Source organism: Thunnus albacares, chromosome 3 (genome assembly GCF_914725855.1).
Source record: "Thunnus albacares chromosome 3, fThuAlb1.1, whole genome shotgun sequence".
In the NCBI taxonomy this organism is placed as follows: Eukaryota; Metazoa; Chordata; class Actinopteri; order Scombriformes; family Scombridae; genus Thunnus; species Thunnus albacares.
Window position 1 is genome coordinate 22,250,607 of NC_058108.1, and position 18,728 is coordinate 22,269,334.

Consider the following 18,728-nt stretch of genomic DNA (forward strand, 5'->3'; position numbering starts at 1 on the left):
CTACTAATTCTCAAACTAATCTAAAAATGCACTAATAGATAAATTAAGTGATCTCATCCTTGATAAACAAGCGCTGTATTGTTAGTTCTCCCCGCCTGTCCAGAAAATAACTAGGCTCTCTGTTGCCTTGTTATTCTTCACTAATGGCTCCAATTCACAACTATCAGCATTCAGCAGGCATTAAAACAACTGTTGCGGCAGGGAAAGAAAGCTGCTAATGCTGAAGTAGCTACATTTTGCATACATTTCATGGAGCTCTGAGGAGCGGCGCTTGATTTTGATGGTTAATTTAGATGCAGAATACATACTGTAGTTGGCGTTGGGGTTGGTGTGCACATGCAAATCGTCGCCCTGCTTGACGGGAGGGTGCACTGTATGAGCTGAGCGTGTTCAGCCCACTCATTTTTTATACTACTAGTCTTTATGTCCCAGCCCAGCCTCCTCTCCCAGTCTCTGATTCAATCTTGGCAATGACAGACATGCACACACACACACACACACACACACACACATACTAATACACTTCACACACACTCTTAATCGGCCTCCCTCGCTCACTTCTTTCTCTCACTAAAAACACACATGCGCACACATTTTCCTCAGACTTCGACACATTCCTCTCTCCGCTTCTCTATGGGTGAGCCATCATTATCTAGAGAGAGTGCCAGTGTTTGGCCACAGTATGCCTTCTTCCCCGGCGTTGAACTGAACAGCCGAGACATAGGCTGCCGGTAGTGACACAGCTGTCACAGACATGCCTCATTACTGCTGTTGCAAATGTCAAAGCACTAAAGTAATCACTCACAGCTCTACTGGACACATGGTCATACAGTAATTTATTTTACAGGAAGAGGGGTTAACAGTTGTGTGTGTGTGTGTGTGTACATGGTGATGTTACACAGATGAGTGGATTTTACACAATTTTTGTTTAAGATACTTTGCGAGATGGCTGCATGCTAATGTGACAGCAGGTATCTGGATGTTTGCAACAGGTAATAGCATGACAGACATTTTTTTTTTTTACATAAGCATAGACTTCCTTCAGAGTCATTACTGTCAATCCAGGATGCTTTCAGCTACATTCCCCTCACGGAGTTGATGATATATATGCACCTGACGCTCATTTCAACCGCACTTGTCACAGCAGTTGTGTTGGGCAGTTCATTGTCAACAGGTTATTCCCAGATTCATCCAAACAACAAAGTGATGAGAGCACAGGTGGGATTTTTATGTGTGTGTGTGTGTGTGTGTGTGTGTGTGTGTGTGTGTGTGTGTGTGTGTGTGTGTGCATAGCTGCTAACATCTATCATGACTGATTTGAATGATCATTCACTGTTAGAGGAAGCTGTAGTACTCTGCCACCGGCTGATTGGGTTAATGGTTAACATTTCATCCTGTTGTCACTACCAGTCGCTGTCACAGCCGTCCAAACTGGGCTGGATCACAGTCACAGTGGTATTGTTATGGAAGGAAGGGGAGAGAGGCTAATCAGGTCTGTGTTGTTGTAAGAACACAAGCAGATTGTCTTGATGGAAAACATGTGATAGCATTTCCTTGTTTCCTTCAAGGAACTCTAAAGGCTCAATTTGTCCTTTATACATTTATTTTTAACCTGCAATTATCACCTTATAAAGTTGTACTTGTTAACATACAGTTTCCCATTAATACGTCCAGCAGATACAGAGCAACATTAGTATTCATTTGGAGTCATGTTTCTGGCAAGCTGGTGAATGTAAGTCCAATTTTTACTCTCCTCTCAGCTCTGTTCTTGGTCTCCACTAACTCCTGAGAAAAAATATCTGCTGTCTGCCATTTGATGCAGGGCAGGTCATGTATAGAAGGCTTTTAGTGCTTTTTTGCTGAAAAAAGCTGCCTGCTGCCCCTGAATATGACACTATGAGAATGAACCAAAACAGTCAAGTTGCAGGTGATAAAACTAAAACAATGAGCTTAAACTCATAATTTTAAAGATTTTCATTTAAATAAATGTCTGTTAAGTCACTATCTATCGCCGAATGAAGTAACACAACAGTGATTGGCCCACTGATGAAAGCCCTTGCATTAGCAGTATTATGAACTCTGTGTCAGTGGCAACATTACCTGGAAAAATCATAAGCGATGCACAGTTAGTGTCGTGTTTTCCATCACCCAGCAGTGGTTGGTCCACCAGAAAGGGTAGGTGGAGCTAACGCAACAGACTCACTCTTCAACTCATTTGTGTGTGAAGCAGCGTACTGTTTTTTCCAGTCGCTGCTAGCGCTGCCAACTGCCAACTGCCAACTGACTGACACACCTGCAATTACCACTTATCGCCATAGGTGCCACCAAAGAGAACAAAACAGAGATCTTTGAGATTGTTACTTTAAAGATACTAATATGCTCCACAGAGCTGAATTGCAGAGTTAAATGATAAACCTCTGTGGCTTCATCACTATGAGCCTCCTCTTGCACATTACACATATTCAAGAAACTTAATTGTCTGTCACATTGTAACAGAAATTCGTCTTTGACATGGCTCAGTTAAAGACAAAGGTAGACAAACGTAAAAATAACAAAGTAGAAACAGTAAAACGGTAAAAAAAATCACAGCAGAAAAAAACATTTGATACATCATTATTATAAAAAATATTGACTATAGCAGCTTTAAATTATTTATGTTATAAACTACTAAATAGGACCATGTTCCTGCACTAACACTAGCATCAAGCACCCAGCAAGCTGGGGATGTCAGACCATCAGGTTAAAAAGAAATGGATATATGGTTATAAAGCTGTTTGAGTTGACTGAAATTATTATTTCCATTGACTGTTCATATTCCTGGAAGGTTGCCACAGCCTACACAGCTGCTCCACAATCCTGCAGTAGTATTGTAAGGGCTCAAACCTGGAATGTTCCAAGGGCAGCTGTAAATTTTCCCGAGTAATTGAATTGCTATGAAGTCATTCAGCTAGCTAGGGTATGTTCACCACAATCCATTCACTTTAGCTGCAGCATATACTGCAAGTCCTATTACGTAGTTACCATAGAGATGTTGTGAGAAGGATAAAAGTGGTAGACTGGTCTCCTTGACCTTAGGGTTGACTTGTAATTTATGAAGGAGCAAGGAAAAAGTTATTCTCAGTCTTGTGCTTCGCCTGATCAGTAATACAAATGAAGAAATTTGGGAACCAGAACAATGGAAAGAATTAGGCACTTTAAAATGTTTGCATAATGAGCTCCTTCTCGCCGCAGTGGTTCTCCTCTTTTTAATCACCTGCACTCTCCAGACCACCTACACCCTTCTTCATGATCAGATACAGGACCAACGGGCTGATGTATGATCCGAGGAATTAATCTGCTAAGCCTGATTGCCATTACCGCCATGCGATTGTACACCTTGATTACTGAGCCCACCCCAAGGACCATGACGTGCCCCAGTGCACATTTTAAAGGTGCGCATAAAATTATGTGGTGATTACCCCACAATAGATCAATCCAGAAGCGAATGAGACTGTGTGGCCATATAGACCGTCTCAAGTAGGATTTTGATTATTAATAGGTACTTGAGGTGACCTGATACCTGAAGCTTGAACCACTGAAACTGCCTCTGATCCTTCATATAAGCAAATAAATTGATTTTCATATATTCTGAAAGTCATTATTGGATTATTGTTGTAGAGGTAGAATTGTTTGGAGTTCAAGCACGGATAAAAGGGATGCTGGGCTCTTCAGAGACGACTGGGGCTGTACTTGTTCCTCTTAAGATAGACTTCAGATGTTTAATGGCACCACAGATGTGGATTGGCTTGATACTGGAGGGGGGGCAGCATGTACGCTCCACTTATCAGCCTTTATCATATAGATTTGCTGGAGGTTAGTATGCGCTTGTGCATGATGCAAAAGAAATGGAAAAATATATATACGAATTATACAGAAAAAAAACTTACTTTTGTGTGCCAATCAGAATAAACAGATAGCTTGTGCTTACAAGTAATGAACATGTGAGTACATATCATTCTGCAATGACACTTATCCTCAGAATTTGGGCCCATCTAATCCTTCACTGTCAATTTTAAGGATTTTTTTATTTAATCCTGAGCCAAAGTACTCGTTTGGTACAGCAGATAAATAGTCCCATTGACTTATCCAGAAGCAATCCTACATCAAGCGATTAATTGGATGAGACAATGAAGAAGTGAAATCACATCTGTTCATGGTTTTCTCCCTGTTTACATATGGAATACATTAGTCACACAGACACACTACCTTGGATAAACCCCCCAATGTAAGAGTCCTAATGTTAACATGTTTGCATTAGTAATACCCTGGCGAGGATTTAATGGACTTGATGTGCTACCATTCACAGCAGAGGTCCACGTTCTGAGAAAGCACAGATCTCAGTGGCGGTCATGTGCCCTTCCTGCGCAATTACTTAATGGCTTCAGCAATTACGCATATCTACGGGAGTCGAAAAACATAAATGTCAGTCAGTGGAAAATAACTGATTTATGTCTTTTGTCTGTATCAGAGCGTGAGTTAGGCAGGTTTATGACATGGTAAATGTATTCAATAAAGACAAAACAGCTGAAACAGTGCTCACATGCTGTAGATATATCAAGGACCATTTACAGTATGCAAATGTGAATTTGAGCTTCCAAACGCACAAATGCAGAAATTCCATCACTGGCCAGAGTTCAATAACTCTTCAGTCTTCAAGTGTCTGGATAATGGTCACTGTGACTGCACATCAGTGCAATTCAAAACCTCAACTATCCATCACTGGACAATGTTTGCCACTAAAACAACATGGATGTGGGAGCGTGTGTTGATGTTGCTCAGGCCTTTTGCTATTGTAAGTGATGATGAGTGATGGACAGGAGAGGATGTGTGCATACTATTCACAGTGCTCCATGTGGCAGCTTGCATTTTCACACTGGTACAGTATGTTTGTCAGATACAGACAGCGCAGGCACTTACGCACTGCCGTGGGCAACCAAAGTAGTGTTCTGCCAGCCAACTGCGTCATGGGCACATGCATGTCCTACGTACCACGGCGGAGTCCCTGGTAAAACATGCCTGTGTCCATCCATGCATGGTTTGACAGATTGTAAGATTGATCTTGGCTTCCTAGAGAGACCCAAAGAGTACAGAGTGTCTTGGAATCCCACTTAAAGTATAGATGCAACAGTCTTTCCCCCCTAAGCTCTTGTATGTAGACTCTACTATGAACAAATCAAATTTGCTTTATTTGAACATTACTGGTGCTGTGTTTAAGGTTTTGGGGAATTTTTATCACTCCACATGAAAATGCAGCACTATTTGAGTCTATTTTTGATATACTGACATAAAAGTTTTGTTGCTTTGCAAAAATTCTCTGCTTCAAGTAAAATAAGCACTCACAACTACAAAATGAAACCATAGTTTCCACCACTGTTTTTTCCATTGCTCTTTTTTTATTCAAGTAGAGAGCTTTCAAGAAATGGAGGCCATTAACTGCATTTACAATAATGCACAGGTAGTTATGACAAGATGAGACTTCAGTACCACCATTCTTTGAGAGAAAAAAAAAATTATGTGATGATAGACCATAATCGCATCCAGCAACTGAGTGTAAATTAATATCCTTTTATTGCAAAAATGGATGAGTGAATAGACAAGGGAATGAAAGAGCAGAGAGTGTCAGATTATCTCACTGACATGGGAAGAAAATGTCCTGTTTAACAGGTTTCCTGTAGAGATTACCATGGTGTCCATGGTGTTCATCTCTACATTTACAACATGAGAAAAGTGATCTTTGAAGTCGAGGGGATTGAGAATCACAGCACTGAGTAATAGGGTATTCACTTTAATGTGTTTGAGTCAAAAGCCTTGTGAGTCACAGGGCAGAACTGTGATGTATAATGTTACGGCTACAGTGTGGTGCCGCAGGTGGTGTGTTATCATGTATATTTTGGGATAGAAACACACTCATCCGACTGCTCCGATGGGGGGATTCAATGCTGTATGAAACAGACTGGTCAGAGTAAAAAAGGGAGAATTTTGATCATTCTAAACCACACACAAGAAACTTGCTGCTTCCAGAAAATGTTTATTTTGTTCATAAACTTTTCATAAAAATAACAACATCAATATTAATTTAATGTATTGTAGAAACTGTGTATGTACAAAATCTTTAATTGAACAGTTAATATAACTTAAGGCGAGTTAAATTACTTTTTTGCAGTACCCTGTTGGTGACAATTTCACCAAACTCTCAACATTGTTTTTTTTGTTTTGTTTTGTTTTTTTTTTTGTTTTTTTGTTTTTTTTGCTAAAGTGAACATTTTCAGCTTACAGTATCTCCAGCAAAAGATATCAGGAGTCAAAAACCCTTTCATCACCAAGATAAAGTCCACAGAAACTCGCAGCAATGTGTGCTACCTGATTACTCAAAAGCAATGTTCATATGGTTTGCTAGTAAATTCTAGCTTGATTAAACATACTTCTGTACATACTGTAAAATCATTTTGTCGAAAAGCCGTACCACAACTAGTGTACATTCTGGTCCCTTTTAAATCTAAATCAGCAGTTCAATGAAATAACTCTTATCATACCAACAATGGGATGAAGTGCGAAGTTAAAATATTGTGTTACTGAACAATAGCCCTCGAAACCCAAGACATTATTAATGATTTAGAATACATTTCACTTTAGAAATGATGCTCAAATGTGATAAATGTAAAATATACAGTTAGCTATAAAAATACAAAGAAGTACAGTAATACAAATATATTTATTTCCCATTTATGATATATCTTTCACAATTGTAATAATCCAAACAATTGTAACACAACACAAAGACCAATGACAAAAAACACTGACAGCCAAATGATAAGAAGTTAAACAAACACTAAATTTGATCAAAGATGGACAGCTTTATGGTCAAAGCCATAAATATGTTAGCCTACATTCATGTCAATAACCCTCACTGTGGAGTGAAGGAGTACCTTGACAGTGGTTGATATTCCGGTTAAAGGAAAAAAACACTGACATAAACATGCATTTTAAGAAACATAGTCCAAACCATTGCTCTAAGAATGCTAAAAGCAGAAAATAAGAATCTTAAATGGAAATATTAATAATCTGTAAGTGCAATCCATCCAGGCTGAGAGGCGGATGGAGGTTGGAGCTGTCCAGATGAAGAGGTGCTGAACAGCAGTCATGCAATGCCGCAGCAGAGAGGTTTGGCTCCACTGACAGTTTCAGCAACAAGTCACTGTTGATCTGTTTACCGACTTTTACAACTTATGCATCTTTGCATAAAGTTATCCAAGGAGGGTTGAATCGAGGGCAACTGGACTTCTTGGTTGTAGATACTTCAAGACGTTTCACCTCTCATCCAAGGGGCTTCTTCAGTTCTAACTGACTGGCGGGGAGTCCCAGGTATTTAAAGTAAGCAGCATCAGCAGCAGCAGCAGCAGCAGCAGGCAATAAGGCCGAAGCAGACCCCTTCCTCCCTCTCTGCTCCTCAAAAGCTGCAATATTCGCAAAAACCTCTTATGTCAGAGATTGGCTTGCCAGTCAAACCAACTCAGGCATCAACTTGTAGTCAGCTGGCTTATCTTCCAAGACGGAAAGATCCTAATATTGTGTATGTGTGGACACATAGCTTTGTGGGGCGTTCTCACACTTCAAATCCCCTCGGGAAGAGTGAATGGCCATGCGCTGGGGGTCACCTGTGGCTTTATTTCCATTTTCTCCTTCTGTTTCAGGTGTACGCGTCCGTGCCGTTTCCTCTCGTCGCTCCGGGCGAACCGTTTGCCGCAGACGTCGCAGGAAAACGGCTTCTCCCCGGTGTGAGTCCTGGTGTGGGTGGTAAGGTGATCGCTACGGCTGAAACTGCGCAAACAGATGCGGCACTGGAAAGGTTTGTGGCCTGTGTGGATGCGGATGTGCCGGTTGAGCTCATCCGAGCGAGAGAAGCGCCGGTCGCAGCTCTCCATGGGGCAGGTGAAGGGTTTCTCTTTGGCTGGGCCATGAGAGGCGGCGGGGCTCTTTCTGGCCCTGGGGGGCTTCGTCGCACGGGTGGTGTAACTTTGGGCAAAAGAATCTGGCAACAAGGAAGAATACAGGATGGAGTCTATGGTGCTCGGTAAAGCTGGTGATGTGTATAAGGAATCACATTGATTAGATGGCTGTGGAGGTTCGGGGAATGGTTTCAGGTTAGAGGAGAGGCCCATCGGCGGTGGGAGGTAATTGCTGTACAGGGGGCTGGAGTAGCTTTGAGAGCAGGTGTCAGAGAAACACGGTTCCTGTTTGATACCTCCCTCCACTTTAAACTCCATCTCTGGGTTGGGACAAATTGGGGGGAACGTATCTAAAAGTTCCTTTACATCCATTTGCTGGTCAGGGGGGAAATCATTTGACATCGGGAAGGTTTCTGTCTGGAAGCTCGTTTCCAAACAGTCAGATTTATTAAATGTCCCCCACTCGTAGCAGCTGCTCTCAAACTCATTCTTGACCACCACAGGGAAAGATGCGGCCTCTGACTTTGGTTCAGCCTTCTTCTGGTTGGGAGCTCGGGAAGAGCCGAAGCTGAGCTGGGAAGTGGACGGGTCTTGGGCCTGGCTGGTCTGGGCCTGATCATCAGCATACCTCGGGCACGTCTGGTCTGGAGAATATACAGGAGGAGTAGGTCCGGAGCAGGTGAAGGATTGTCTTTTGACGCCGGGGTCTCCAAAATTCCCATTGGTGGTGTCCATCGGCGCAGGCGATGGATAAGTTCCCCGACTGCTACCGCTCTGTTGCACTTCTGAAAGTGGCAATGTAGATATACCCACGATCTCAGTGATCATATTGAGGAGTGTTTCGGTGCTGCACGGCGCTCCCTGAGATGCCTCAACATAGAAACTGCCAGAGTAGGCGAGCGAGGAGGGGGTGTAGGTGTCTTTTGGGCACTCGCAGGGGTTAAACGCAAATTCCGAGTTGGAAGCTTCGGTTTTGAGAGTTGCAGGGGTTCCTTCTGTTGGATTAGAAAGAGAGAAAACTTTGTCATCCCCCAGTGTTTTTTTATATTTGTGAATCTGTGCAGAGGAAGAAAATCAGCGTTACATAAACATTCGTGCGTATTTGGCACAGGAATGCCTTCATATGATGCCTTGATATACACGATTGCGCCAAAAGTATCAATATTTTTTCCCGTAAAATACTTCTATTTGGCATATTCACATTCTCGTGCATGCACATTTTTTTTATCGACTGTGCAAAGATGCGAACTCACCGTGGCCAAACTGGGCAGGTACCCCCCGCTCTGCATCGACGTATACCTCCTGATTATCTTTCCGCACGCTGTTTTCCATTCCCAGGGAAGAACTGTTGCAATTCTCAAACTGAGGGTAAAAAGAATCTTTCGCATTCAAATCCATATTGTTCAACATAATGATGCACTTAGAAGTCCGTCTCTTCCAGGGAAAAAGGTAACAGGGGAAAATGTAAAAAAAAAAACAAATTATGCAGATGACTTGTTTTTTCTTTCAACTCCCCCCTTTTGATGGTTTTCAACAAATGATCCAAAGTGGTCAAAAGGTGTACAAAAAAGGCAATTAAAGGTATTCCTTTTCGTCTCTGCTCCTCGGTAGATATTTGCTTGCTGTGGATTTCACATCAGCGACTTCCCCTCTCTCTCCTTATATACACTTTGGCAGCTCCCTCGGCCCTCCTCCCCATTCATCAGCTCCAGTGAGAGGATTCCCCGCTGCGTGTAAACTTCATGCCCATATATGGACAGAGGATGTGACGGAGTACCCCCCCACACCCCACCCATCTCCTCCTCCCCCTCCAGTCCTCCCTCCTCCCGTACTGTAGAGATGGAGACTGACGTTGCAACAAGTGGCGACCAGTGCTGGGTGGTAAAACGTTGTAATGGTGCATGGCATTTCACTGCACAGCAGCGATGTGTCATTTCGCTTTGAGGACTATTAAAGTAAAGCAAATATTTTTTAAAAATGAAGTTACTCTTGGTGTCATCTTTCAAAATATTACACTCTGTTATCCCAAATGGCTTATAGGTACCTCCAGCATCCGCCGATGAGTTTTGGCTGTGAACGCTGTCCTCATATGAGAGATAAGACATGACAGAAATGTGAGCACTCAAAGCAGAGGGATATTCCAGTTTTGGGGGGTAAGAAGACATGCAGCCGTCAATTTAGGGGGTGGAATGGGAAGCGAATGTAACGGGTAATATTACAAATACTCTCAGGGAGTCTACAGTTTTGAGAAAAAAATTAGGGAAATCAGAAAATAAACATTTTTGAGCAAGGTGGCAGCTAAAAGACAAAATGATCTCCTAATATCTCACGGTATTTTGCTATACATTAATATAATACAACTTAGATATTCAGTGAATGGCACAGACTTACTCAGGATGTAACCTTTCAGAGGTCAAAGACACTTTTTTGGAAACTTCACAAAGCAGCAAAGTATTTGCTACACAAGAAGTTTAGCGCTCAAATATAACACTTGTAAATTTATGTAATTTATTGTAAGCTAGAAAACAAAGCGCTGTAATAAGTCTATAACATACTTCAGAGAAATATTGTAGACCTATGGATATTACAGCACACTAAACACCGTATGCTTTATAAGGGGATATAAATGGAACACAGATAAAATATCATAAAGCAGGATACAATGCACAGATGGATTTTACGATACTCTGAATATAGATGTAGCTACTATATGTTTAAGGTCACTATGGAATCCCAGACACTGTAACTCGTTATAGCAATAGACTACAGTATTTATTTTTCCACTAAGGCATCTCTATCATTGGGGGCAATTCTGGCATTCAGTGTCCAGTCCAGGTTCAAACCAACATGTGCAGATTTCAAAGAGATGTATGATTTATAGATCTGACTGCCGACGTCCGCACGCTGTACTGAAGCTTAGTTTGATGTAAATGTAATATATGTGGTCAAGTTACCTCAGACCTAAACTGAAACCCTATCTTGTTATGAACAAATAATAAGATATATTTTTTTGCCAGTTTGTCGGGTTATCTTTGAATATAAGTTCTAGCTAGAGAATGACTTTATTTTACAGACGGATACAAGAAGAACTTGTTGTCCAGTTCAACTAATAACTCCTTTGAGAATTCACCCGCCTCATATCTGGGCCAGACTGCACGGTCTCGATGTTTTTCAGCAGTTTAACCGAAAACCTCTCCCTGGCAGTGGACTGCTTAGATTTACTTTCACAAATTCACTTCCTCTCTTGTGGTCGCTGAAAATTGTGGTCGCTCACACTGTAAGGGCGAATAAACTGCAAAGCCCTGCCTGAACGAACCCTTGGCCTTTAAAAGCATTGAAGGGAGTCGATAACACCCCTGAGGTGTTCAGTGGTTGAACCCAACTGTTCACATGACATTTCAACCCCCAAAGCATTTTTTTTTCTGTTTCGCATCTGTTGCTGGGTGCACTCAGTGGTCACACTTCCTATTACAAAAAGTCGATACTCTTTCATAGGACGTTGCAGTCTGCAGCAGACCTCTAGCACCTGTTTGAGGTTCAGGACCATGGATAGCGACGGTGCTGCATTCAGTCCTGTAATCACACATGAACCAGCAACACAAACCCTTTACTTTTTTTTTGTTACTTCTCTCTGAATGCTTCCTGTGGTTCTCTATTCATATGAATGGCATTCTTTTGCATGAAATCAATCCAATCACATCCCAGAGGACTATGGGAAATTCCAGTCACTATTTACACAATGATTTTGTCGGATTGCTTCAATCCTGTGGTGCATTTCTTTCTACAGGAACAACAGAGGTGTAATGATCCTGTTGGTATAATTTGAGCAGTGGCCCTGTGGTTTAAGCGGTGTAATATTATACTGTATTAGCATTAACGTACCACACAATCATCACATTTATGGGATGATTTAAGTCTTTTGGCTACACTAAGATGCTCTCTTCCATTTTAGATGCAAGCCACAGACAGCTCATAAAAATCAATATTTTAGTGGTGATGTGCATTATCTACTAAATTAGTTCTCAGTGGTGGAAAGCAATTAAGTACATTTACTCAAACACTGTACTTAATTATAAGGTACTTGTATTTTACTTGCATACTCCAGTTTTTTGCTGTTTTTTAATTGTACCCCACTAGATTTATTTATTTTTTTCAGCTGTAGGCACTATTACTTTTCAGATTTTACACACAAACATATGTCCAGCTTATAAACTATGCTTCATTTTTATATTTCATAGATCAAAACACCCAAAAGCAGTTAAAATTAGCTCAGCATCAAACAACTTCAACATTAAAGTGATACTAAGTACAAACATAAGTACATTTTGTTGCTAATACTTCTGTGCTTTTGCAGAATTTTGAATGCAGGACTTTTACTTGTCATGGAGTGTTTTTACAGTGTAGTATTGCGATTATATACTGTAGCTTCTTAAATAAGTGATCTAAATACTTCTTCCACCACTAGGGATTCCCAACCTGGGTGTTAGTAGCCTAACAAGGGCCACAAGATGATTATTGGAGTAAAAAATATTAATTTTGCTACACAAAATCATGTTTATATATATATATAAAGATGATTTTGTTTATAAATGGGCCAAAACTGTAGCAGAAAATCACTTCCTTTACACCACTACAGACTGCATTTTACCAATAACCACACTTTTGAGACAGATAGGAAACATAGGGAAGGATAGAGGAAAGGTGACATTCAACAAAGGTCCACAGCCTGAAACAAATCAGGGATCTTAACCACTAGGCTACTAGGACGCCCCCAAAAGTAATTTTTCAGACTTTTCTCTGATTTTTGGTTTCTTTCTTGTGAAATGCTGTATAGTTTTGCCTCTTCGGGCCTCTAAAAGTATTCAAATGAAACAATCTGAGAAGGGAAAATCACTGTTCAATTGCACTTCTCAAAATAGATGACGCATCCTGCAACAAAAGGTCACAAATATGGCTGTGCACAAGGAAAAAGGTTTGAAACCAATGCTCTGTAAGATAAATGGATCAAAACTGTAGCAGAAAATGTCTTCACAACACTACAGACTGCATTTTATCAATAACCACAGACGTATTTTAAAATTTTGACCTGTAATGAAAGGGCTCCTGTGAGCTCAGAGCTCAGACTATTTGAATAATATCCGAGTGTGCTTTGTTATGGACAAGATCAACTGGAAATAAGAAAGCTTGTGGGCCATATGGAATAAAATATATTGTGTCTATTGCAGCACAAATGCAAAGAGACTATTAGACATAATAAACAGCCTGCTTATACTAGACTACTGAAATTTTATGTTATCTCCTACAATACTGAGCGGTGGAAAATGTATCAAAGGATCTGAGTCGCTGCCCTGTCATCTTTTTAAGGTAGTGTATGATAATAGCGTATAAGCTCTTTCATTGCAGCAGTGACATTCTCCGGAACAAATCGTTTTCACCTCAGATGTGCACTCTAATTCTAGGCCCAGAGATGTTTAGCTTTGAGGAACTGCCTCCAAGTAATCCAGAGTCTATTAAAACCAATCTGATCACACAGAGTTCAGATCACGGGATGCTGTTATGATAACTGCAGTGTGGCTAACCTCTCTCCTCCATAAAATGCCACAGCACAGGGACTAAGTAATGGATTTATGTAATGTTAGCACTTACTGACATTATAGCGCAGGGGTAACTCCATATCTGTGAAAGTTAAATGAAAGCCTTTGTTTTATTCCCTAACATCTGAGCAGTGTGAGAAAAAATGCTCCTGTTTCTTAGGGAACGGCGTGATAAGTTGAGAAAGAATGTGGAGTGATGCAAAGTTGGCTCCGTGTTTTAACAAGGATATTGACTTCAAAAGGGGTTCAAAGTACTGGCCATGGTAAGAAGATGAAACATTGCTTTAATGAAAGGATATCTTGGCACTTCTACTGAATGTGAAACATCCTTTAATATGGTCCTGACCTAAAATAGGTTCAAACATATAGTAAGTCCTCCTAAATTAGTCATTTGTCTTTCCACATAGTGTAACAAAGTAAATTGCTTCTGAAAAACCTTCATTTGTGACATTAAGAGCCACATAGTATGATTTTTCTAAATTAAAGCCTGCCTGCCTGATACATTTCCAAATCAATAAAAATTTGCCATAAATTGCAAATGCACATGACACTAATTGAATGCATTAGCATGCACAATTCAGCTCAAATGCATAAAATAAAGTTTGTATTTTTAATTTAAAAAAATATCGGTGTCCTGAAAACTGCAGACCTATTCTTACTTGCATATAAACTGTCAAACAGACTCGTTTCATTCTCTGTTGATTATATTTTGATTACATTACTCCTGCTTTATTGATCATGTGTGCAACGCTTAATATTACTTTCATAGCTGGAGTGAACGCTTTGTGCTTCAGGGAAATGTAAATACTTGTCTTTATTCTGTATATGTAACCCCCCCTGGCCGCGTTATTTTCAGGTTCACTCCTGGACAGGGTGTGGGAGTTTTGCTTGCAGGTGGGTGCCTGATAGAGTTGAAGAGGCAGTGAGGAGTGACTGGCTTCTGGAATCACTGCCTGCAAGATGAAAGATGAGGTGGACAGTAATGACTTCTGTTTATTTTTTTTTATTTCCTGTTTTAAATATTATTCTTCAATGTTCATTATGTTATAGTAATAAAAAGAGCTGTTATGGTGGCAACACTAAGCTAATCTAGCCAAGTGCTAGACAAACTGTGCTGTCTCTTGTTGTGTTGAGCCTTTATTAAACATCTACAAACAATGTGAAAGAAATTGTATTATCTTTAACAACATTTTACATTCTGGCTCACACAAAGCAAACAATACATAATCCACAAGCATGTGGCCTGTTGTTGATTTTGCAGAACAGCAGTCGAGCTATTGACAAAAACTAAAGGCACATCAATGAATCATATTACACCTTATTTGGGTTCTGCAAATATGGTAGTTTAGGCTGATCACCAGACATGCCAGCAAAATCACTGTTATCATTTTCTATTGTTATTGATTTTTATTATTGCTTTTTCCCTCTAGAAAGCAAACTGTAATTTTGGTTTAAACTGAGTCAGATAAGTAAAGGACATTTGCCCCTGTTATTGAAAATCAGTAGCCAGTTTCTGTTCATCCATAGATTTGCAAAGGAATTCTAATTTTAGTGGACAGTGCAGCTTCACTGTCTTTTTGATTTTGTCATACCATAACAATTTTAAACCCCGACTAACTATAACTGTGTTTCTGGTGTCACATCCACATTACTACTGCACAGCATAAAAGACAATCATTTCATACTCATAATTCTTACTTCAAAATGAAATATATCACACTTGATGTACAGTAGCTCCTCAAAGTCTCAATGCCTTGGCATTCTGTCAACCAACTATGCAACCCACACTGTTTGAGAGTAAATAATAGAAGAACCTGATCCATACCAGGAAATCCACTGAGATGCAGAGGCTGTCGTTGCTGTTTGAAATAAAAAAGCACTTCAAACCATGATCTGGAGAGGTTTTACAGGAAATACTGAATCTACAAGTCAAATACAAAATACCTAAGATTAAATAATAAGGTAGGCTACACAGCTTAGCCTGCATCCATACAGTAATGAAATGCATATAGTATTTCACACAGAACATACATTTACATTCAGCCTCAAGTACTTTTGACTAGTGCCTTTTTAAGTTTCTGGATGCAAAGCAGATTTTTTGGAGCAATCCTACGAAAGCTAGGGTTGCACAAGAGCTGGAGAAATCCATCTGCCTCCCCCAAATCACATTCTGACATGTCTCACATTCAAATCTCCCCCCAAGGCGTTAGATGAGGGAACATCTTCCATGTAAACCTGGATACAATAGGGCCTGTAAGACACCGCAAAAATGGATTGGGAGTGCTAAGACCACAGAAACCTCTGCCGGAAACACGACTTTCTATAAATACGAGATACTCGCCTCAGCTGCCAAGTTCGTTATTTTCTCCCTCTCTCCCTCTCTCTCTCTCTCTCTCTCTCTGTCATGTTGGGCTCTGCATAGTTATATATACTACATCATCATTCAAACACTGGGCAATTGAAAAATAGCACAAATAAGAAGAATAAAAGCAGCGGAAGCGTGGTTCTTCTTCTGAAGGAACATCTCTCTCTTGCTCTTCCTCTGAGAGTGGGAGTGGGTTAGGGAAGCCCGGTACCAGGCCCCGATGCTGCTGCTGTTGGTGTGGCAGGTTTCCCATGCGTTCCAAAAATACTTTCGCACTCGCCCACTTTGGTCCCCAGCCGCCTGTACTCTTTGGTTCTACAACAGGGATGGGTGAGAATCATATTCAGCGCTCCAATCGTGATTGCGGAATGCCCCGGTGTTTCTTTAACCATGCCCCCAGACTCCTCCACACACACTGCACTCGCATGGCTCCCACCTTGCCCTCTTCTCTGCTGGATCCATGCTCGCAGCACTCTGACAGTCCAATTCTTGGGCCTGATCCAGCTCCTGTACCTGCTGTTACCTAACGGCTTGCACATTTTCAAGATAAATCCATGAAATATAGCATTGAATTTTCACATGTTCTCTTTATCACAATATTTGCAGAACTGATTCAAAAATGTTTGAAGAATGCCTTCACTCCCAGATACCTGATAGTATGTTAGATAACAGTAGATTAAGTGTCAAAATGCAAATATCTACGTTATTTGCTTCACCAGATACAACAACAATCCCCTTAGACTGAGGCTCAATAACATCCACTACACAAAATCATTATCATACAACATGGGACTAATTGCATGTACTTTTGACCAACAGAAGTTAATAGGTGTACATATTTGAATCTCTGACTCATGTGCACCCACACTGATTTCTATTTGTTGCTCTTTCTCCCATCCAGTGACACCACAAATGTGCATGAAAAGATACAAACGTTATTAATTAGAATGCACTGTTTTCATCACTGCTTTATCGATGCACATACAGTCATTATGAGGACATGCGATGCAAACAGATTGAAACAAATAGCTAACAGCAGACATGTGAGGAAACAGATGAAGAATGTTAGAGCTTGCAGCTAACAAAAGTAACTATGGAAACGGCCAGCTCTACATTGCACTAGCTTCCACAGCTCTCTCCAGAAATAAAAACTGTAAGAGCGAATCAGGTAAAGACAAAAGATCCCGGGTGAACCTATTTATAGTGGGCCTTACATAACATACATAGACCTATGTTGGCTGAGGCAAGTTTGGTGCTCAGCAGCAAGCTTCTGGGGGGCAAAGGCAGGGTACAGAGCACTGGAGATGCTGGATCCTGGAGAATATTTTACAGAAAGACAAGTGTAAACAGCAATTAGGCCAGTGTGGACGATGATGCTGATGGCAACTGAATTAAGTAGAGGGAGGAAGTCTTGCTTGTTTTGATGTCAGGGAGAACAAACACTGTTACAGTGCCCTGGGAGGGCAGTGATGTCAAAGCTGGAGTTCCACGAGCAACATTGACATGCAGTAAGCTGATGGAAACTGACGCTAAAATGAACATTAAAGAACATTAAACAGTTCATAGCCATGAGGCTCAAGGAATAGACAAAGAGAGAAAATAATGCATACGTCACAAGAAGCAGAAGTTCATAGTCTGTTTGCCTAAAAGCTTTGTTTGTTTGTTTGTTTGTATGTGAAGCAAAAGGAGTTGTGTCAGAAGAGAACAGAACAAACACACACACACACACATATAACTGTGTGGCCGCAGGACAAAACATCTGACATCTCCAGTGAGATGATATGAACATGCATGCCCACATATGCACAGAGAACCTGTGTGAGAGTTACTGTAATTTAAGAACAGCGGTCTCCTGGATATACAGCCTGCCACCATATCTTAAATCCAAATTGAGCCATTAGCATAATTATCCACTTATACTGCTTTAATTCTAAGTAGCACTCCATTGTAAGTAAAATGATAGCTAAGTTGTATTGAAAAAGCCTATTTTACACTCCCAAATTCCTTATTAATTAGCTCCCTCTAGCATAAGTTCCCAGTAATTACATTCAATACAGCAGTCAGTGCTGCAGGGGGGTATTTCCAGCAACTATTAGACAACTTTATTATCACTATGCTGATGTATAATGATTTCCATCATAAAAATACACTATCTCAACACTAAGCAGCGGCCATTTGGACACTGCATTCACTACATGTTCACTGCACTCAATAGTCAATCCACTGGTAGTAGGCAATCACAAAATACTCACTATATAGAAGCTCTATTAAGGTTGGGATGATATGCAAATGAATACTCCCTGACTCATCTGTTTATTATGCAGTCACATTAGTTAGCTCTGATGCTGTTTGGCTATTATCCCATCACACTTTGAAAAAAGGGTCTTGGGTGAGGGGGATGGATTGCGCAGTGAGTGCTTTAGTCACACAGATTGTCCGCACTCTTCAAAGAAATAAATGCATTTTCGACTGTAGTTGTATTGAGGGGATGTGGAATCCATTTCCTCTGACAGAAACTGCAAAAGGCAGAGGATATGGCTCATCTGTGCCCAAATCCCTTGATACCATGCTTTGCGTTAACAGGTCAAAGGGTCAAATGATGAGCTTGTGTCTCCCACGACTGAGGCTGAAGGCAATCATTGCACACTGATACATAATTTGCTAGTTTTTGAGCTCTAAGCTCACAACGATTCAATCAACTGAATTTCTCAAAATGTTGAAACCCTCTTTTAAGATGCACACAGGCATTAGTATTTATCAGTGTTGCTGTTAATTTACAGTATC

General features: G+C 40.7%; 1 protein-coding gene across 1 annotated transcript; it reads right to left on the reverse strand.

Moving 5' to 3' along the window:
* Positions 1-7,477: 7,477 nt before the first annotated feature.
* On the reverse strand, positions 7,478-9,740 carry LOC122979132 (E3 SUMO-protein ligase EGR2). Its single transcript, XM_044346359.1, has 2 exons — positions 9,239-9,740; positions 7,478-8,980 (listed from the first exon to the last, which is right to left on the reverse strand). Exons 1-2 carry the CDS (start codon positions 9,393-9,395, stop codon positions 7,650-7,652), a joined length of 1,488 nt encoding a protein of 495 aa, XP_044202294.1. The 5' UTR covers positions 9,396-9,740; the 3' UTR covers positions 7,478-7,649.
* Positions 9,741-18,728: the final 8,988 nt, after the last annotated feature.

Excerpts from the sequence above, each read along its gene's own strand:
- LOC122979132 (XM_044346359.1), bottom strand. The coding sequence starts at position 9,395 with ATGTTGAACAATATGGATTTGAATGCGAAAGATTCTTTTTACCCTCAG. Across the intron at positions 8,981-9,238 it reads ACCTGCCCAGTTTGGCCACG|AAGGAACCCCTGCAACTCTC; the intron begins GTGAGTTCGCAT and ends CTAATCCAACAG.